The 21,803-nt window shown below is 41.1% G+C and overlaps 1 protein-coding gene across 2 annotated transcripts in view; it reads right to left on the bottom strand.

Annotated features, from left to right (window-relative positions):
- The window catches only part of Tmem209 (transmembrane protein 209), a 29,538-nt gene extending 9,923 nt beyond the window's left edge, over nucleotides 1–19,615 (bottom strand). Inside the window, exons 1-10 of one of the 2 annotated variants that reach the window (XM_027391400.2) lie at nucleotides 19,504–19,615; nucleotides 18,550–18,683; nucleotides 18,335–18,393; nucleotides 15,931–16,062; nucleotides 15,147–15,388; nucleotides 11,659–11,860; nucleotides 6,858–7,033; nucleotides 6,026–6,097; nucleotides 3,664–3,760; nucleotides 1,853–1,978 (exon numbers count right to left, since the gene is read on the bottom strand). In XM_027391400.2, the coding sequence (XP_027247201.1) occupies nucleotides 1,853–1,978; nucleotides 3,664–3,760; nucleotides 6,026–6,097; nucleotides 6,858–7,033; nucleotides 11,659–11,860; nucleotides 15,147–15,388; nucleotides 15,931–16,062; nucleotides 18,335–18,393; nucleotides 18,550–18,683; nucleotides 19,504–19,506 (1,243 nt within the window). In that variant the 5' untranslated portion in view covers nucleotides 19,507–19,615. The other variant, XM_027391399.1, reaches the window with a different exon arrangement.
- Nucleotides 19,616–21,803: the final 2,188 nt, after the last annotated feature.

Raw genomic sequence — 21,803 nt, 5'->3', positions numbered from 1 at the left:
AGATACTATCAACAAAGCCAACACTACCAAAATATCTGAATCTGAACCTATAGGAAGTATAGAGAAGCTGTATAAGCTACATGTATACATTCACAAAACATAAGGCAACAATCTATCTCTTTCAACAAATACCTTGCAAAGATAAAAAAAGGATGGACAGGATAACTACAACTTAAAAAAAAGATTAATTTATCATAATACATAATAGCATTTGAATCCTGCTTCAAACAATATTTAAAACAGGATTTACAGATATAATACATATTATATATACATATATTTTGTTTTGTTTTGTTTTGTTTTTCAAGACAGGATTTCTCTGTGTAACAGCCTTGACTGTCATGGAACTTGCTCTGTAGTCCAGGCTGGCCTAGAACTCACAGAGATCCACCTGCCTCTGCCTCCCCAGTGCTGGGATTAAACGCGTGTGCCACCACTGTCTGGCAGGATTATATATTTCATGAGATGGTAGGATATTTAAACATACATGGGATATTTCATAAACTAAGGGAAATATTACAAATGTGAGGTATGACAGCTAATATGTGCTAACAGTATAATGCTTTTTAAAATTTATATTTTAGAGATACACTAGGGAAACATTATAGGGGGTTGGAGAGATGGTTCAGTGGTTAAGAGCACCAGCTACTCTTCCAGAGGACCTGGGTTCAATTCCCAGCACCCACATGGCTGCTCACAATTGTCTATAACTCTACTTCCAGGGTATTTGACGGCTTCATACAGACATTCATGCAGGCAAAACACCAGTGCACATGAAAATTAGTAAGATCATTAAAAAACAAAACAAAACAAAACCACAGATAAACTGACACTGAAAGGCCATCCAATAGAGGAGCTCTACAAAACCAGCCAGGGAATGATAATAATAATACAGGGCAGGATGGCCTGGGGAGAGATGCTCTGAACTGGGTGAGGGTTATGTTTTACAAGGTTGTGATTTTGTGTTTTTTTTTCTTTTCTGTGTTGAATCCAGTTAAGTGATCTATCACCGAGTTCCATCTAGTGTTTCATGTATGCCTGAAATTCTCCTCATGTGAGAAGTTTCTAGAAAGTCATGAAAAAAATGCTTTTTTTAAAAAAATTTAAATTAGAAGCAAGCCTGTTTTACATGTCAACCCCAGTTCCCTCTCTCTCCCCTCATCCCCATGAAAAAATGCATATTCCTAAAGAGGAATCCAAGCACTGGTTAAAGCAGAGGACTATAACATTTTCCAGTTAAAATGCATGAAAAGTTTGTAATACTGATATAGTATTTTTAAAACTTGCTTTAACACAGAAACATTTTATAGTCTGTCCAAATGAAAAACAACTCTAACTTTATGATCGCTCTCTTAAGTAGAGAGACATAATGAGGAGAGTAGGTGGGCGGGCTTTGAGGTCTATCTTCCTGATTCGAGGTCAGAACCCATCTCCCCCCCAATCCAAAGCACATAACAGAAACCACAAATTAAGCAGAAATTACAAAAATTACAAGAATCAGATTAGCATACCAATATTATAAAGAGTATCATAGTGGCGCCCAGTTCTTGGTAGTGTTAGGAGCCGAAAATGAGCCCAGCCTGTTTAACTCATATTTAAGTTTTTTTTCATAGAATAACATAATTAAAATCTTCAAGGATAGTCTTTTAACAGTTCTTAGTATGTTAAATAGATGATTGAAAAGTTGTTCAAGTATAAGCCTTAATTAACCCATACTTAAATATATACTTATAAAATATAAGACCATAATTACATTTTACTTTTTTCAAAATGTTTTTCCTTGTTATCTTTCATTTACAAAAACCCTAATGTTGCAAAAGAGCTTTCATTTTTCCTCTTCAAATCAAGTTACCTTTGATTCTTTCAAACAAGTACTCCTGATTTGGCGTTAGGTCTAAATACTGCACAATTGCATTCAGAGTTGGAATGAGAGGTGCTTTGACCAGGGCAGCTTGTTTCAAGCTGGTAACACTCGCCTCTGTTAAAACACAAAGGACACAAATTACCCATCACAGAGATGCTCGATGAACTTCAAAGTTTTCCCTCGCCTGTTTTCTAATAGCTGGCTCCTTAACTGTCGGCAAGGTTTCACACAAGCCTACAATGTCTTCCTTCACACTCTAGCTCACATCTCACCCTCTCAGCACAAAGATGAGCAACTATTCCTATGCTGTTTTTCTGTCCTCGCACTAATTATTTTCTTCTACCTTTCCTGCCTGTTTCATCTATTAGAAAGAAAGCTCAACAAAGACAGTGGCTTCAGTCACATTTCTGCAGTGCGACAGTGTACCAACGCCTAAACTAGTACCCAGTACATTGTAGGTACTCACTATTTTTTTAAAGAATAAAGGAGAGCAATCGTTAATCTTTTCCCTTATTTTTAAAATTATTTTAACAATATATATATTTCTCTGTGTCTGCGTGTAATGAGCACAAGAGTGCAGGTGCCCACGGAGATCAGAGGTGTCAGGTCTCCCGGCGCTGGATTTATAGGTTGGTTGGTGAGTGTTGGGAACTGAACTCAGGTCCCCTGCCAGAGCACTATGTGCATTTAACTACTGAGCCCGCCCAGAAATAACTTAACTTGCAGTATCCAGTTTACGTCATTTCATGCAAGGTGGCTAGATTTTCTCTCTCTTACACACATACTCTTTTTAAAAAAGCATCCAAATGCATGTTGGCAAAATTAACATATAGAATATGATAGATGTAAAAGTTATACCACAGCTTTCAAAATATGCTGTATTAAAAGTTGTTCACTATAGGGGCTAGAGAGATGGCTCAGTGGTTAAGAGCAGTGGCTGCTCTTCCAAAGGACCTGGGTTGTATTCCCAGCACCCATATGGCAGCTTACACCTGTCTGTAACTCCAGTTAGTTCCAGGGGACCTGGTATCCTTACACCAATGCATATTAAATAAAGTTTTTTTTTTTTTAAAGTTGTCCACTATACTAGTTTAAGTAGATTTATGGCAGTGATTTCTCTTAGATTATGAAAGATAATCATACAAAAAAATTAAGAGGAAAAACGGCAGCTTAAGCATATGAGTAGCACCTGGTATTAGTGGGAATCTTCCAAGGGCATAGGAGATACTGCATGAACTATGATATACTTTTTGAAAAGAATATATATTGAAAATCTTATTCACAGCAACATTATTTATAGGAAATAATCCAAATGCCAATCAACAGATGAATGGATAAATAAAATGTAGAAGACACATTCTGTGTATTAGTTGGGCATAAAAAGAAATAAAGTACATGGGTGAAACTTAAAAATCACATGTCAAGTGAAATGAAGCCAGTCACAAAGGACTACATACTGAATGACACCACTGACATGAACTAGCGCAAACAGGCCTGTCCGCACAGCAGGGGTGGGCTCAGGCTCCCACAGGGCTGATGTATAGAGAGAGAGCAGTGACTGCTGAAGGTGACAAAACAGTATAAAATTAGCTGGGGTGATGGACAGGGTCAAGCCAAACCTACGGACTATCCACTTTCTACAGGCAGATTGTACAGTAGGTAAGTATACCTCAAATAAAACCACTACATTTAAAAAACAATTAAAAACATTTTCTTCTTCACCGGAAGACAAGAAAAGATGTTCAACAGCCCATTACAAGAAGATGTTTTCCACTTAACTGATTTACAGCCTCACATACCTCCTATCTGTAGCTCTGGACAGCCCATTCGTCTCATCTGAGTGCTGACAGACTCAATCTCTTGCACAAGTGGCACTAATATTGTCTCATTGATCCACTAGGAAGGAACGAACAATAGCTTCTGTAGTTATCATTCCAAAGTATTTCTCCAATCATTATTTTCTCAGGCAACTTTCCGTCTTCCACTTGATGAACAGACTCGTGAAAACACAGTGAAGGAGAACGCACGTGGCACCACATGATGCTGAGAGAGCAGGCATGCTACCCCACACAGATCAAGTTACATCCTTAAGTCACATACGCCTTTATTTCAGAAAATGTTAAACTTTCAGCTAAATATTCTTTCCTACATTTCTGTTTTCAAGACAGACACAGTGAGTGGCTCATGCCTGTAATCTGAGTACTTGATGGTCAGGCAGGAGGATTGCCGAAAGTTTGGGGCCAGCTGGCTTATATATCAAGTACCACATCAGCCAGAGCGACATTGTAAAACCTGCCTCCAAAACAAAACACTTTCTGATTGTTATTCTTGGATGAAAGGAAACATAACCATCAGTCTACAGTTGTAGAGGTAATTACATATTACCATATCATTTATACTGGTTTATAGTCACTAAAACAGTTTTCAAACTAAGGTAACTGATGAACTCATTACAGGCCTGCCCATGCCCTAGCTGCAGACAAACAAATTTATTATATTTAGAGCCAGTTTGTAAATATTACAGTATTACCTTTAAAGACTGGTGATTTCAAATTCCCCCTTTCCATGGCTAGTATCAAGCTAATTTTGGGGTGTGAAAAGGTTGTACAAAGGGAATCTCTGTATGGTATGTTTGTGTGTTACTGCTCTCTGTGTTTGCAGTGACCCTGACCACTACTTCTGTTCCTAAGCTTTGTTTAACTATAAAAGGATGAAAACGTTGCAGATGAAATTACTAATTCACAATTCCTTTATTGTGCGTGTGCATGTATGTGCACACACATGCGTGCATGTGAGCAGAGGTGTTTGCATGAGCCACAGGTGCTGGCTCCCCCTCATCTGCAGGTGACTGTGTGCTGCCTGACATGGGTTCTGGGAACCAGACTCAGGTATTCTTCAAGAGCACACATGCTCACAGCTGCTAACCCATCTCTCTAGCTCCTGAAACCCCGTTCAGAGCTAAAATACCCAACAAGTCGTTTTATTTTAAATAAAACACATTTAAATAAAATTTCAGTCTTCCTTATAACTGTAAGTATAACAATGTACAGTTGCAAGGGCGCCTTGTCATTTACTTTTCCTTTTTAATAGCCAAACTGCCCAGTTAGAGACACAGGTCTCATCCCCAGAAATTCTGAGAATGATGGTACTGGACTCAAAATACTGTATTATTTTTTCTTCTCTCTCTCTCTCTCTCTCTCTCTCTCTCTCTCTCTCTCTCTCTCTCTATTTTTCTTGAAATAATGGCCTCCGATACAGCCACGCTAGACTTGAACTCTCACACTCTTGCCTCAGGCTCCTTAGTATGTATTACAGGCATGTGTCACCACACCAGGCTAATTACTTCTCCCTCTTGGTACCTTTCTTAAAGCATAATAATGAAACAAAGTTTTTCTAAGCCATGGAGTGGGGAGTCAGTCTGTCACACAACCGGAGAAGCTACCATCTCTGGGTGGAAGAGCCGATGTAAGCAGTATGGGGACTTTTGTCTAGGGAGATGAGGAAATTGCGTGTATATTCTAAATAGTGTCAAGCATACGAGTGTTCTCTGAGGGTCACCTTCTTGTCTTCCTACAATTCTAGGTATACAATATACGACACAAAATCTTTTTGGGAAATAAAACTGAAAATTTGGGAAAGGGAAGAACTTAAAAATATACTGTTCCTTTTTTCTCTAACTACACTGATTAAACATGGATAGGAACACATACTTCCAAGAAAACAGATGCTATAAGGTAACTGTCTGCTCTACCCCCATATAGACACCATTAATTTAATATTTAATTCTAACATTCTCACAAATAACCTCAGTCCATAGTCTGATATTGTCCAACAACTGGCATAAGACACAACTTACATTTCTTTTTTTATGACTTATTTTAATTTTTTTTGCCACCTCATTTCTTTCTTTCTTTTATTTATTTATTAGTTGACTTATTTTAATTTTATATGGGTGTATGTATGCATGTATGTATGTATGTTTACCAGCACATATGTGTGTGTGCTGGTACCTGTGGAGGTCAAAAGAGGGCATCAGATATGCAGGAACCAGAGTTATAGGAGGTATAAGAAACCATGCGGTGCTGAGAACTGAACCTGGGTCCTTTGGAAGAGCAGCCAGTGCTCTTAACCACCGAGCCATCTCTCCAGCCCACAGCTTACATTTCTAAACTTGGCTGTCCATGAATCCATGTGATCAAGAAGCTGTCTATTCATAGTCACTCTTGCCCATACCTGTTTAAAAAAAAAGAACCCTTCAGAAACACTAATATTCATTTAAACAGCATTTAGTAATTTTCTTATTACTAACTCAGGATTGTTGTTCATGCACAAATATATCTTTAAAAGTTCCTGGTAGGGTTAGACTATGTGTGTGTTTTGCTTTCAAGTACGAGATAAAAATATAAAACCCCGTATCTGATATTGAATGGATAAAGAACAGACTGGCAAATAGGTATTTTAAAAGCAACAGTCTGGCACATTAAGAATTTTTTTTTTTAACTATTTACTTTTATTTTATGTACATTGGTATTTTGCCTGCATGTATGTCTGTGTGAGGATGTCAAATCCTCTGGAACTAGAGTTATAAACAGTTGTGAGCTGCCATGTGGGTGCTGGGAATTGAACCCTGGTCCTCTGGAAAAGCAGCCAGTGCTCTTAACTGCTGAGTCATCTCTCCAGCCCTGAGAATTTATTTTTATTTTTTATTTTGGTGCACTTCTAGGGATCAGTCAGTGCCTTATGCATGCTATGTAAGCAGGTCCTCTACCACTGAGTTACATACCCAGCCTTTGAGAACCCTTTTGCTAATGACTGTAGAAAGGTATTTTAGGAAGGGCATTTTAGTCAACTTTTTATCATAATCTGTAAAAATTTCAATGACAAAAGGTATTCCACAAATGAATGTCAAATTTATATTTCTAACCAGTAAAAGTAAAGATCTTAGGAAAAGTTTTCTAGAGATAATATTTTCTAGCAATCTGAAACCCTTTACCTCTTCTGCAGCTTGCTTAGAACTGAGATCAGCTTCATCTTTGTTCGCACACGGGGCCTGAGACCTACAGGCAAGCTGATACTGAAACTTCTTTAATGTTTGTGCATAGTCCCCCACAGAACGACTGTAATTCCAGAAGGTAGGGCTGGTGGAAGGAGACGTGGAATCTGGGCTCCCTACAATTAAAATGGGAAAGTTTTAGCTCTCATAGTAATTTTTTATGTACTTTCACTCAGAAGACTCTGGGTATCTAGGAACTAAACAACCTCTGACAACACTCAAGGAACCAGAAGACAGACACTCCCCTGACGGCACTCAAGGAGTCAGACGATAAACTCCAGAAACTTCAACCCTGGTCCCCAACATCGTCTTCTTTTTGGAGACCACTGGTTAGAATTTTTTTTTTTTAAGTGAGAAGTTTTATTAGAAACAGGAGGGAGGACAGAAGAGGGAGACAGGAGCAGAAAGAGAGGAGAGCGGAGAGAGAGAAGAGCCGGAAAGAGTGTGGAAAGAGCAGAAAGAGCAAGAGAGCCACTGGTTAGAAATTAAAGAGAACATTTCTGAGCATTACCAACTTAAAGAGGCCTAAGAATTATGAATGGTTGGACGTGTCTGTCTCTTTCTGTTGTAAGATTAAGCTTGTGTTATTCTCGAAGACATTTACTGATGGGGGGACAAATGTTTGGAGTTCCTTTGAATGGAGTTAACAGCAGCACTCTGTTAAAAAGCCTTTTTGAACTACAGGCTCTACAAATTGTGTTTCACGTGGTACCTTGTTACCCTGTAGTAATTCCTGTGTTGATTAAAACTATCTGTGGAATAAAAGAAACTGACATCTAGGAAACAGTGCCTCTATTTGAAGTCCTCATTGTACTTGAGGATCGGTCAGTCTGCATTCCCCAAGGAAAGCTGAGTTCTTTAGGGCAGGGATGAATTCTCTTCTACCAGCATGTAGCACAGCTGAACAAACGAGTCCTCAGTAATGAGTGTGCTTATGAAGGGCTTATTCTTTCAGAGTCTGAGACAAGGTTTCCATCCAGCCTGCCCAGAATACACAAAACTCTGCTAAAGCTGAAATGTAAACAACAGAAATCATACAAATTACCAGCAAATGAGACCCCAAGCAAAAAAATTCAACTGCAAAAGTGTAGGTATTCATTCTCCAAGAATTTCACATACTTGAACTATTGGATCAACTTTGAAAACGTAGGCTCAACATCACCGAAGCAGCTGGGCATGGCAGTGGTACACACCTTTAGTCCCAGGACTCAGGAGGCAGAGGCAGTCGGATCTCTGTGAGTTTGAGGCCAGCCTGGTCTACAAAGCCAGTTTCAGCATTGGTTCCATAGCTACTGAGAAACCCTGTCTCAAAAACAAAAAACAAAACAAAAAACCAACAACAACAACAACAACAACAACAAAAAAACAAAAAAACAAACAAACAAACAAAAGAACTGAAATTAAAGACTAAAACAAGATACTCTTAAAAGTTAAGCATATTTGAGAAAAGCTAAGCTTTGTGTCCAAAGTAACTAAAAACAACTGGGCTAAGAGATAAAAGGCATTTTTTTTTTTTTTAAATAGAAAAATGCCAGATCTCTAAATGTGGAAGGAACCCAAGAGGAGTCTCCATTTGCAACCATCTTTTTGTTTTGCTTTGTTTTCGATACAGGGTTTTTCTGTGTAGCCCTGGCTGTCCTGGAACTTACTCTGTAGACCAGGCAGGATGGCCTCGAACTCACAGAGATCCGCCTGCCTCAGCCTCCCCAGTGCTAGGACTAAAGGCGTGGGCCACCAACGCCACCACCACCACCACCACTGCTGGGCTTACAACCATCTTTGTATTAATCCATTTGGGCAAGCTCTCTGTCGGATCACTGCAGGAAGGGTGGCTGGAAGCAAGAAATCAAAGGAAAACATCTATGAAGGAACCTGCTTGCAATCATCATGACCAAGTGATGAAATTTTCTATCACCAGAGACTACCAATGTATCATGCACCTCCTAATCTAATACAGAGACATGCCACTAAGCTGTGCTCTACCAGAAACACCTGACGCTAATGTTTACAAAACAACTGGACAAAACCTAATTTTCACAATAGCCCGATGTCTTTAAAATACGTCATAAAGATACACATGTGCACACCTTCTAAGTTAAAGAAGGCAAAGGAAGTGCAACTATATGGAGTGGCTTGCGTTAGTAAAAGAAAAAGGGAATTTTTTTTTTTTTGGAAAGAGGTCATCACTGAGTCAACTGTATTAATGTGTCTGAGTTACAGTGGTATCAAAAGAAATTAATTAATTTTGAAGTTATAAGGGGAAATGTCCTGTTCTCAGGACATTGAGGGATGAAGTGTCACAGAGTCTACAACTTGTTTTAAATGACTCAGCAAAAACCTTCAGGCATGTACAAGGGAGAAAAATGTGAATGTGTGAATGTTTGCTTAGCTTCTCACTCCTGGAGAATTGAGTTGTGAATATGGAATTGGAATTATCTATTATGAACTATGTGTTAGCTGTATAAGAACCTAAAATATGCTACCTAAGTAACAACAGCATGCCCAATGCTCAGATATTAACTTCAAATACCATTCTCCGCTCAAAGAACCCAGTCTTACAGTCTTAGGAAAACCAGAAGGACTCCAGAGCCAGCCAGGGAGAGTACAGCATGAATCTATATTATTTTGTGGACCTACAGAGTGAGGGGGAAAGAAGACACCCAAAGACAGGAAAGATGGGGTACAGGTGGGTAAGACAATGTTCAAAGAAAGACATCAAGAATACAGAAGCCATTTCTTTTCCTTTTTTTGAGACCAGATCTCACTCTGTAGCCCTACCAACTGTCCTGGACTCACTATGTAGATCAGACTAGTCTGTAACTCACAGCTCCGCCTGCCTCTATCACTGGAGAGATGAAATTAAAGGAATGTGCCATCAGACCCAGCCAAAAATAAATCTTAAAAAGAGAAAAAAGTCAGGCATTATGGTCCACTGATGTCAGCCGGTACTGAGGAAGCTGAGGTAAGTGAATCCTTGGGGCAGCTGGCAAGTCAGCTTAATTTAACTGCCAAGTTTCAGGCCAATGAGAGATCCCATATCAAAAACCACAAAGTGAACAGCACCCAGCAAAGGGATACCTGAGGTTATGTACACAAAATGTACGGGGGAAAATAGAAAGGCATGACACAATTACAAAGTCCCATTCAAAGCAGGGTGGTGCTGGCAGCACACACCCTTACTCCCAGGAGGGAGAGGCAGGTGGATCTCTGTGAGTTCGAGGCCAGCCTAGTCCATTGAGAGAGTTCCAGGACAGCCTCCAAAAGCTACAGAGAAACCCTGTCTTGAAGAAAAAAAAATAAAAAAAGTCAGTCCTATGGCTCAGCACTCCGGGGGGACCAAGTCAGGAAACTACGTTTGAAGATTGCCTAGATGACACAATGAATTCCAAGCCAGTCTGCATGACTGTCTCAAAAACACAGACATAAAAACCCTCATGAGAACACAGCAATAATTTTGAAAATAATTTTAAACCAATGTTAAAAGTAGCATTAAAATTTATAACAGGGTATTTCCACAGCCTGAGAGCAAGTAGGTTTGCAAAAAAACTTATTAATTTATGCAGAATATTTAAATTACCTAAAGCCTAAGAATATAGCAGAGTGGTTAAAAGTACAGAAATAGACAAAGTCACATCAGGCAAAGAGATAGAGACCAGAATTTAGAGTACATGTTCTTTTCAATGTGTCAGAACCATTTACACAAAAGTGACCAGAGAGCCTCCAAGCAAGTCTAAGATTAAAAAACCTTCCCTACACAGAGAAAGAAGAGAAACCCCAAGCGTTAATAGATATGGATCAGAATCTCTAACCGAAGCACAATTAACTTAGGAGGAAATAAAGATAACTAGGTCTTGTCTGGCTTGACAATGAAAAGCAACAGCAATAACACTTACAAACATCGATAACAATACTTCTAAATGTGAAAGAAAAAATAAAAAAGAAATGAAAAATATCTGAAAATCATAAAAGCTTTGTATCAATTGTTTTTTGTGCTATACTCTATAATTTTCAGTACACTTCAAATATTTCAAAATTTCAAAAAAGAAGAAAGTAACAAGATAATATTGATTTGTTTCTTTGACATTTGTGGCACTTGCAGGCAGAATTAAATTAAAAATCCCCAGAGAGATTTCAAGCAACACAAAGAGCCATGCTCCAATAACTTGGCTTCTTCACTACAGCCAGGCTTTTGCACCTAATGTGCTTTCTGTGGCAGTTCCGGGGGGGGTGGGGGGTGGGGGGGTGGGGAATCATTACTCAGTTCAATAACCTAATTTGGTTTCAAATAATTGCCTTTGTAATAATCAAATCCACCTCAAATAGAATAAGACTTGCTAACCTTGTTTCCCTAGGTAAACTATAGGCTTTAAGGAATTATTAAGAGACAATTTTTTAAATGTTACCAAAAAACCAAACAAAACAAAAACAAACCCCATTAGTGCTTTTAGTCCTGTGTCAGACCCCCACACCCCCGCCAATCCTGCCCTGCACATCAGTTTCCCAAAAAGACTAGTAGTTGAACAAGCTTTGCTACACACTGCTGCAAACACGCACAGCCACGGTTTAGGGAAATTCTAGCTTGTGTGAAAGGCTTTTAAATTTACCACGGGGAAAGATTCAAGATTGCTCAGGTCAGCTGTGTTTTACCTCCTAAATTTAGCAGTTAACCTACTATTAGTCTAAGGATTATGCAAAGTGGTAACAAAAATATGTATATCATATATAAACAAAATAGGCATACCCAGCTTAACTCTATGCTGTTTCTCCTCCTCACTTCTAAGGAAAGTGTCCAAAGTCCGAAGGTCTGTCATGTAGTCTTCTTTGTCAGTAGGTGAGTTATAGACCGTGGGTGAAGAACGGTAGCGAGATCTCAATCCACTGCTCTCCACTGGGCCAACAGTGGTAGGGTAGGGAGAAGGAGGAGACAGACTAAAGCTTGCCAGCTACACAAAAGGAAAGGATGGGATTTACTTTCCACTGAAATGCAAACATTTATTTCTGACTTTTAAAAGTAAAACATGCAAGCTACCTCTGAAATCCCAGCACACAGAAGAAGATGGAAGTCAAGAGGACTGAGTTCAAGACCAGCCTCTGCTACATGGGCAATTTGAGGCCAGCCTGGCTGCATGAGGCTCTATCTAAACAACAGTTAAAAAACAAAACAAAATCAAAACATAAGCCAGGAAGACAGCTTAGCAGGTAAAGGTGCTTGCCATACAAGCCTGACAACCTGAGTATGAGCCACATTAATACAAAAAAAATTATTGAGTAATTTTTTAGTCTTAAAATACATTTAGAAAAACCTGTGGTTGCATATAATACCAGTATTTGAAAGATGGTGGCATGACGATAGGAATTCAAGGTTCATCAGCCTCAGCTACCCTGTGAGACTGATTCTAGCCTGAACTACACAAGACTGCCTATATCTCAACAAAGAAAAAGCTGTAACACAGTCTGTAATCACAATTGTGCTAGATGGACGGCTGAGACAGGAGCCTCGTAAGTGCAAGGTCTCCTGACTGGGAAACACATGGAGATTTTATAAAAGAAATTTTTAAAAATTGTTTTACATTCTTGCCGAGCGTTGGTGGTGCACGCCTTTAATCCCAGCACTCAGGAGGCAAAGGCAGGCAGATCTCTGTGAGTTCGAGGCCAGCCTAGTCTCCAGAATGAGTGCCACGATAGGCTCCAAAGCTACACAGAGAAACCTGTCTTGAGAAACCAAAAAATTGTTTTACATTCTCTTATTATGTGCATTTGGATTTCTTCAAGTTTTTGGCTGCTATAACTAACGTTATGAATGTCACTGCGTGTAAATCCTAGTTTCAATTTGTGGTAACTTAAGATTCTTATTACATATGTGTGTAGGATGTGTTCGTGTGTGTGTCTGATTTTGACGCTCATGTGTGTGCCATAGGGCAGAGGACAGTCTTTTGGAGTTACTTCTGTCGTTCCACATGGATGCTGGGGATCAAACTCAATTCCTTAGGCTTGGTAGCAAACACCTTTATCTGCTGAGCCCACTTGCCAGTCATTTATTGCTTTCTTTAGGGCAGACCCTGCAAACTGAAATTGTTTGGCCAAAGCACATAAACCTTTCAAACATTTACTTGCATCTATTAAGTAAAAGTGTTACTGTAAGTCATATTCCTCTCAGAAAAGGGAAGGGGATCTATCTATTTTAGTATATTTTCATCAATATCACTACTTTAAAATGTTTACTTCATGTATAGGAATTCCTCTCTTTTTGGATTTATTTATTATGTATGAATGTGGGTACAGGCACCAAAGCACGCGTTAGGTTAGGAAATTAGGGGACGACTTCTGTGGGCTGGTTCCCTTCGTAACCTTGTTCTGAGGCAGGGTTTATTCCTGTTCTGCCTAAGTCAGCTTCTGGCTCATTCTCCTGTCTCTGTCTCCTACCCCTGACAGAGGAGTCCTGGGATAACAAATGTGCACCACTGCAACCTGGCTTCTTGTGTGGGTTACAGAGACTGAACTCAGGGCATTGTATTTGCAGCACAAGCACTGTACTCCAGAGCCATCTCCCTGGCCTAGAAACTTTCCAGGCCAGCCTGGTCTACAGTGCTAGTTCCAGGACAGCCTGATCTACAGAGAAACCCTCAAAAATAAAAATAAATAACTACATTAAAAAAAGCCATACTTAGGAGGGGAAAGAATATGATCAAAATATATTGTATAAAAATTTTTAAATAAGCCGGGCTATGGTGGTGCACGCCTTTAATCCCAGCACTTGGAAGGCAGATCTCTGGAAGTTCAAGACCAGCCTGGTCTACAAGAGCTAGTTCCAGGACAGCCCCCAAAGCCACAGAGAAACTCTGACTCGAAAAAACCAAAAAAAAAAAAAAAGCCTATTATTTTTCTCTTTAAAAAACATCTGGAGCTGGAGAGTTGGCTCACTGGTTAAGAGCACTTGCTGCTCTTCCAGAGGACCTGGGTTCAATTCCCAGTACCCACATGGCAGCTAATGACTGTCTATACCTTCAGTTCCAGGGAATCTGATACTCTCACGCTGACAAATGTGCACATAAAAATAAAAAAACTTAAAAAGCCATACTAACTGGAACTTTATGAATTATAACTATACATTTCTCATAGTATTTAACTTGTACAAAGATTTTAAAAATTCTATCACCTAATACTGGATAACTAGTAGCACAGAATTCTATTTCAAAGCAACGCTATGCAAACAGGCAGACAGATGGCTGCTTTCTTCTAGGCAATCTGCTTTTAACCAGTAGCTGGACGTTAGGCCAACATGACAGTCAGAGCTTCTGATAGACGGCTTCTCTTTTGATGCCTTTCTTGCAGCCTCATGCCTTACAATTTGAATTTCAACCCACAAATTTCTAGTAATACCCTAAAAAATTAGACCAGGGCTGACGTTACTAAGGAATTTAGAGATTTCTACCCATGACACAGCAAGCATCCATATTCCAGAACCAAACCACATGAAGACCCCTGGTTTTAGCTAAGAGGACCAGGCATATTACAAAGTGTTAAATTCTACAAGAGAAAAGCAAAGCCCTCACACAAAAAAGTTTAAAAGGGATGCCGGGCAGTGGTGGTACACGCCTTGGATCCCCAGCACTCGGGAGGCAGAGACAGGTGGATCTCTGTGAGTTCAAGACCAGCCTGGTCTACAGAGTGAGTGCCAGGACAGTCTCCAAAGCAATATAGAGAAACATTGTCTCAAAAAACAAAACAAAAACAAACAAAAAAAGGGAAAAACATGCCATAAGAGAAACCAAAGTTTCAAATTATTTCAAGACTGGCTGGTGACTGTTAGGCTTTATCATCTTCAAAAACGCTCATGAGGGGGCTGGAGAGATGGCTTAGTGGTTAAGAGCACCGACTGCTCCTCCAGAGGTCCTGAGTTCAATTCCCAGCAACCACATGGTAGCTCACAACCATCCATTATGAGATTTGGTGCCCTCTTCTGGTGTGCATATATATATGGAAGCAGAATGTTGTATACATAATAAATAAATAAATTAAATTTAGAAAAAAAAATGCTCATGAGCTAAGAGCTTTAGACTGTGTGACAGGAAACTTGGTTTCTGTTCTCGGCTCTTAATGGGTGATTCAGATAACCACTGTTCCTCAGTTTCCATACCAAGTAAATGCAAAGCTTTGATTCACTGGGTGATTTTAGTGCAACTCCCAATTCTAACATAGTATTACTGTCCAAACAAAAGGAGTCATTACCTTATTATAACCACTGACTGGAGAGTAGGTCACTGCAGGGCTGTATGAGCCACTGCCGCCTGAGGACAGACCTTGCAGCTGAGGGCTGTACCCAGTCATACAGCTGGCAGCAAACTTGGGACTGGGACTCGGTGAACGAGATGGGCTATAACTTAGCACACTCTGACCCTGAATGGAAGGGGAAGGTGGAGAGGGAGGGACTTGGGTGGCTGCCAGATCCCGGGGAGGTGTAGTCTGCACAACTAGAAGGAAAAGAACGTAAATTACACACACATACAATATGTTTAAATTAAAACAAAAAAGTTTAAAAATTAGGTCTTGCTATGTAATTCAGGCTAGTCTTGGCCGTAAGCTCTTCCTGCCTTACTCTCTGGAGTATAAATAACCTTATGGAAACAGATTTCAGGGCTGGGTGTGGTAGTGCATACTTTTAATCCCAACACTTGTGAGGCAGAGGCCGGTGAATCTCTGAATTTAAGGCCGGATCAGCCTGGACAGCCAGGGCCATGGAGAGACATCAAAATAAAGTGACTGAAGGATCTGGCTGTTAAATTACATGAAGTGTTATTTCACAAATACAACTAATCAGTTGCTTAGCATTGCCACAGTGTTCATAACAGTAAAGCATATTTCCATGAAGTTGATTTTCCACTCAATTCATACAAATAACAGTGACAATCACGTGACAGTTTCCTAGCGGTTGCTTACTAGCCGGCTAGCTCAGAGTCTATGAAAAGGGAAAACCCTGAAAAAGGACCACTGCCTTCTCCCATGCCTCACTTACCAGCCGTCTTCAGCCCTAACAGTGCCTGCTGTCCGGGGCTAACCACCAGACTTGTTGGTGCTACCGTATATTTGAAGTATCTCCAAAAATCAAATAAGGCATTAAGACTGAAGAGAGATGCCAGGGCAAGTTCTGGAAGAAAACAACAACTATTATTACTACTATTATTAAAAATATTCTTTATACTTATTTATTTGAGTGTGGGGCATGTGGAGGTCAGAGGACAACTGTAGAAGTTGGTTCTTTTCTTTCACCATATTGGTTCTAGGAAATTAAACTCAGGTCATAATGCCTGGTAGAAGTTACTATACTCCATAAGTCACCTCTCCAGCTCCAATTAATTAACTAATTAATTGATTGATTAATTTTGGGTTTTTCAAAACAAGGTTTCTGTGTGTGTAGTCCAAACTGTCTGGAACTCACTCTGTAGACCAGGCTGGCCCAGAACTCAAAGATCCACCTGCTTCCGCCTCCAGAGTGCAGAGATTCAAGGTGGCCCAACCTATTATTTGTAAAAAGCAGAAAGGTCTTGATTCCATTTTCAGCCACCTGGTTGGGGAATACAAATCCCTTCATATTCTTAGCAAATTAACATCAAAAATTAAAAACTAGTTTCTTAGCCAGGCGTTAGTGGCACATGCCTTTGATCCCAGCACTCAGTAGGCAGAGGCAGGTAGATCTCTGTGAGTTTGAGGCCAGCCCGGTCTACAGAGTGAGTGCCAGGATAGGCTCCAAAGCAATACAGAGAAACCCTGTCTCAAAAAACCAAAAAACCAAAACAAAAACAAACCAAACATCGCCCCCCCCCACCAAAAAAAACCTAGTTTCTTATTCCTCACAACAGATACCTCTCGATCAAAGTCTAGTAAGTGCAGGGCACTTGCTAGTGAGTTTTAAACTAATTACAAGCAAACCTGTACAATAGATATTTTCACATTCATTTTAATAGACAAGTGAGTTTTAGGAGTCCCAGCCTACAGTGAGCCATGACTCTACCATAGACCTGATGATCTGGAATCCCTTCCTTTTCCATCTGCTACACCCACTCTGATGGATTAACAAAAGATGTTTCAAGTTATTTTATGTGTGAGTGTTCTGCCTATAGGCATATATGTGTATCAGGTGCTTGCCTGGTACAGGCAGATGCCCGAAGAGGGTGTTGTGAGTCACTACTCTACCAGGTACAAAACTTGGTCCTCTGCAAAAGCAGTGTGTGCTCTTAACCTGAGTCATTTCTCTATTCCTCCATAGCTGGTGGTTATGTTTTACTCTTACTCTTTTGGGTGGTCTGCCACCCAGCTGCCAAAGAAATACCCCCTCCCCCACCCACCCACAGAGGCTTATTATTACTTATGAATGCCCAGCCTTAGCTTGGCTTGTTTCTTGCCAGCTTTTGTTAACAAATTATTGAATCTTTTTGCTTCTGGCTTTTGTCTTTCTCTATTTCTGTATACCTTTTCTTTCAATCTTACTCCATGGCTAGCTGTGCTGTTGGGTGGCTGGCCCCTTCTTTTCTTGCTCCTTAATCTCTCTTGCTTCTTCCTCTAATCTTCTACTTATTCCCTCTGCCTGTCAGCCCTATTTCTCTCTCCAGACTTGCTATTGGCCATTCAGCTCTCTATCAGACCAATCAGGTGTTTCAGACAGGCACAGAAACACGGCGTCACAGTGTATCTTAAAATAATCTACAACGCTCCATGAAAGATTTCTTTCTTTTTCATTTGTTTTTCCAAAATAGTTTCTTTGTATAGCACTGGTTCTACAGGAACTCAACTCTGTAGACCAAGCTGGCCTTGAACACACAGAGATCCACCAGCCTGTGCCTCCAGAGTGCTGGGATTAAAGGTAAGGGGCACCAATGCTGGCTCTCCACAATAGATTTCAATTCATAGACTACAAATTTACTTTAACATCCCCAGGACTCTTTATACACTAAGGATTAATGTGGACTGGTCTTGAAGGTGAGGAATTGGGAGAGGATATTTGGGGACTGGCAGATGCTTTATTTTCCTTCTTATGACTCTGTATATTTTATTAGCTTTGTTTACTTCTCTAGAGACAAGGTCTCCTGTACTAGGTTGGCCTCCAGCTTCTGATTCTTCTCTTTCTATCTCCCAAGTACTGGGATTAGCTGTTCATTGCCATTCCTGGCTTCCGTTTTGTTTTGAGACAGGGCTCTGCTATTTATCCCAGACTGGTCTGAAACTTGAAGTTATCCTCCTGATTCTGCCTCCAACTAGAAAGTTCTTTCCACAAAAGGGGCTTTCCTAGTTCCTTCTCTGCAGTTTCCATCATTTTGGGGAAAAGAGTCGGCATAAAAAGAGTGAATACTAAGCCGAATTAAAACTATAAGCAAGTTTTCATTTGTAGTAAATCTAAATTCCAATGAAAATTAACTACTTACCAATATACCACAGAGGCCAGTATGTCACATTATAATATGTACTAATTAACTTTCCAGTCCTGAAACGATTAGAAATACTTTTCAGTTATTTAAAAACAAAACACCCCCAACTCCATCACAAACCAAACAATGAAAAACCAAAAGAAATATGAAAAGCCATAGATAGAACCAGCCAATGATGGTTTAAAATTCCACTCTCGGGCTGACTAACTTACATTTCAGTATATATCATTCCAGCCATGGATACATTTAGGAGTCCCCAGGCTAAAACCACTTTCCTAGTTTCTGTTTCTTTTCTCATCTTGATGGTTCTGTCAATAAGAGACGCACTGGGGCTTACTTCTTGCATCTATTCAAAAGCAAAACAAAACAGCCTGGAATTAATCAAAAGAAATCAAAAGTGTCTGTTGTAACAACTCCACAGCCTTTTCCTCTTACCTAACATTTCTTCCCAGCTTTCCCGCCCGCTCCACACACACACTGTAATGTTAGTCTATGAAAAGGGAACCCTTAAATGATTCTTTGGTCAGTAATTCCGATAAATGATAATGTCTTGTGGTCCTGATAATGTATAAAGTAATGGTGTGTTATTAAGTCTGCAAAGAATTCACGTTCTGTCTCTTGTCTCGAGTGTGTTGCTGGGTCTAGATGAAGAGACACAGTGTGTACACCAACTTTGTCACTCCTGTGGTAGTCTAACCCTGGCCTGGGAGTGAGCGGACCGGGGATCTCCTGGTGGCGAGGGACGTTTAGGGCTTTGCTGAGGACGAGGAGGAGGACGGGGGCTCGGTGTGAGGAGAGGAGGGCAGGGAACACGTGCATTCACTTGGGGGGTGCACTGGGGCTGGGTCTCCTCTGTCGTGCGGGGCTCGGCTCTGCGCTGGCTGACAGGCAGCCCCCGGGAGTCGGATCCACAGAGCACAGCACTGAGCTTCCCGCCATCCAGCCCCGCGCCACAACTCCCGTCGGAGAGCTTCCCTCCCTGGCTACCTCACAACAAACTTTAGCCATCCTCCTTGAGTCTCTCTTCCCTTCCACTACGAGTGGCAGGCCTTCCGGCCACATCCTCCCCTGGCTGAAGCCTGGGCACAGCTCCAGGCGTGGAACTCCGGGGGACCGCGTGGACCGCACGTCCAGGGAGCACAGAGGAGACAACCCCCCAAACGCACCATCGTCTCCAGCCGGAAGCCGCGGACTCGCGCCACCCCCCACTGCACATGCGCGAAGCCCAGCCGGAGGCGGCGGCGGGCTAGGGAAACTACAGTTTACCGGAAGGCCCGGGCCTTCTCCTCTCGCGAGAAGCAGGGAGGGGTGGAGCAGAGGGACCAGGGCAGCGATCGTTGCCAGGGAAACGCCCTCGGATTTGTGCCACCTACTACTACTCAGCTCCTGGGAGAAGGCTGAGCTGCAAAATTCAGACCAGGTTCTGAGAGCCCTTAGTGAAAAGTAATGGCTGTAACAAGCTGAATTTTGAGTATTACTAATTGTAGGTTTATGTAGGGCTCACGTTTGTAAGCAGGTTTTATTTAGCCGGATGACTAATTGGTAGGATACAAGCATGCCTGATGTGTCCAGACACAGCCATGACAAAGCGTTCTTCCTGCTTTGAGATGCAACACCCCGACCCCCACCCCAACTGGTCTGACCCAATGTGAATTCTCAAATACCCACCTAATGAGGATGCAACAGTAGGAAGAAAGATTAGGAAGTTCTAGATTGAAGGTAGAGTGGTTTTGAGGCTAAAAGCAAAAATAAAAAACCCGCCTTTACCCTGAATGCTCTTTGAAAGAACTGAGGAAAAGTTCGCCAGGGAGGTGAGTTGGGTTTTGCTTGATAGTTAGTGCAAGTTCCTACAGTGTAGCACTGCACCAGGTCTGTGGGATACGAGGAGGAAAACGCTCCCTGGTTATTGCTTCAAAGGGCTTTGCCAGACTCCTACAGGTGAAGCAGAAACAGGGAGGCCGGGGAGGCATGTCCACCACAGTCTCAGCTCTGCAAGAGCTTTCTTGGGAGTGGCAACACTGGCCCATGTGCCCAGGATCTGGGGACTCATTCCACAGAGAGTGTGCCAGACAGGCATGGTAGTACATGCCATTAATCCTGACACTCGGGGGTCAGAGACATGTGGATCTCTGGAGTTCAAAGGTCAGCCAGGGCTACATACTGAGACTGTCTTAGAAAATGTAAATAAATAGCAAGATTAAACAGAAAAAAAATGAAGTTTCATTGTGATTTTGCTTCTGAAAACTGGTAGGTTAATTGGTAGAGCTTTTTTTTTTGGTGAGATTTTTATCAAGTCTATATTGTCTTAGTGCAATGTTGTTTGGATCTAGATACCGATTTAGAGATGAACTAACTTGGAAAACTGTTCAAAGAGAAAGGGTTCAATTCAGTGTACAGTGTACAGAATACCAAGTTGTCATTTCTCCACATGTAAGCCTATTTAAAAAGAAATTGCATAACTGATGTAATTCTTAAACAGGAGTCTGTTTCCTCTTTTTAATATAACAAGCTACTGTGCATTCATTCAAGACTTAGACGTCAGATTAAAGTTGATAGATAGTTGCCATTATGTGTTATTAGTTATCGTAACAAAATATCCCAAAACACGGAGTGCCACCTCCAAGGGCCAAAAAACCCCAACAAACTAGAGACCGTCCACACTTTAAAAGAGCAGCCCTTCCTACACAGTCTGGGAAGATGTCAGCAGTACTGGATTCTCTTAGCCTGGTAGTGTTGGCTTGTGCATGGCCTCATCTTATGCTCTCTTACAGCCTTTTCCCCTGTGTTGGTGAATCCTTCGTACCCTTTCCTATTCTTTGAGACTATTAGCTAGATTAAGGCTCCATCCTTATTACCTGATAGAGCCTCTGTAACCTCTTTAAAATTTTTTATTGAGGTTTTATTTATTTTGTGTGTGTATATGCCTATGTGTGGGTGTACGAGTGCCACAGTGAACACATGGAAGACAGAGAATAGCTTGAGGGAGTCTGGATTCTCCTTCTGCCATGTGAATCCCAGGGGATCCAACCCAGGCCGAAAGTCTTGGCATCAAATTCATTTACTGAGAAATTCATCTGGGCGGTGGTGGCGCACGCCTTTAATCCCAGCACTCGGGAGGCAGAGGCAGGTGGATCTCTGTGAGTTCTAGACCAGCCTGGTCTACAAGAGCTAGTTCCAGGACAGCCTCCAAAGCTACAGAGAAACCCTGTCTCAAAAAACCAAGAGAGAGAGAGAGAGAGGAGAAGAGAGAGAGAAGAGAGGAGAGAGAGAGAAGAGAGAGAGAAGAGAGAAGAGAGAGAGAAGAGAGAGAGAAGAGAGAAGAGAGAGAAAGAGAGAAGAGAGAGAGATTCAGGGAATACCATAAACTGTGCTAGATGTCATTTAGATAAATCTGCCCATCTAATCCAAGAAGACTTATCAGTTCCTACAACAGTTGCTTAAGTGTGTGTCATAATAGGTTGCCAGG

This window comes from Cricetulus griseus, assembly GCF_003668045.3.
Source record: "Cricetulus griseus strain 17A/GY chromosome 1 unlocalized genomic scaffold, alternate assembly CriGri-PICRH-1.0 chr1_0, whole genome shotgun sequence".
NCBI classification, from domain to species: Eukaryota; Metazoa; Chordata; class Mammalia; order Rodentia; family Cricetidae; genus Cricetulus; species Cricetulus griseus.
Note: the sequence above shows the minus strand (reverse complement) of the source record. Positions and strands in the feature narration are given on the sequence as shown.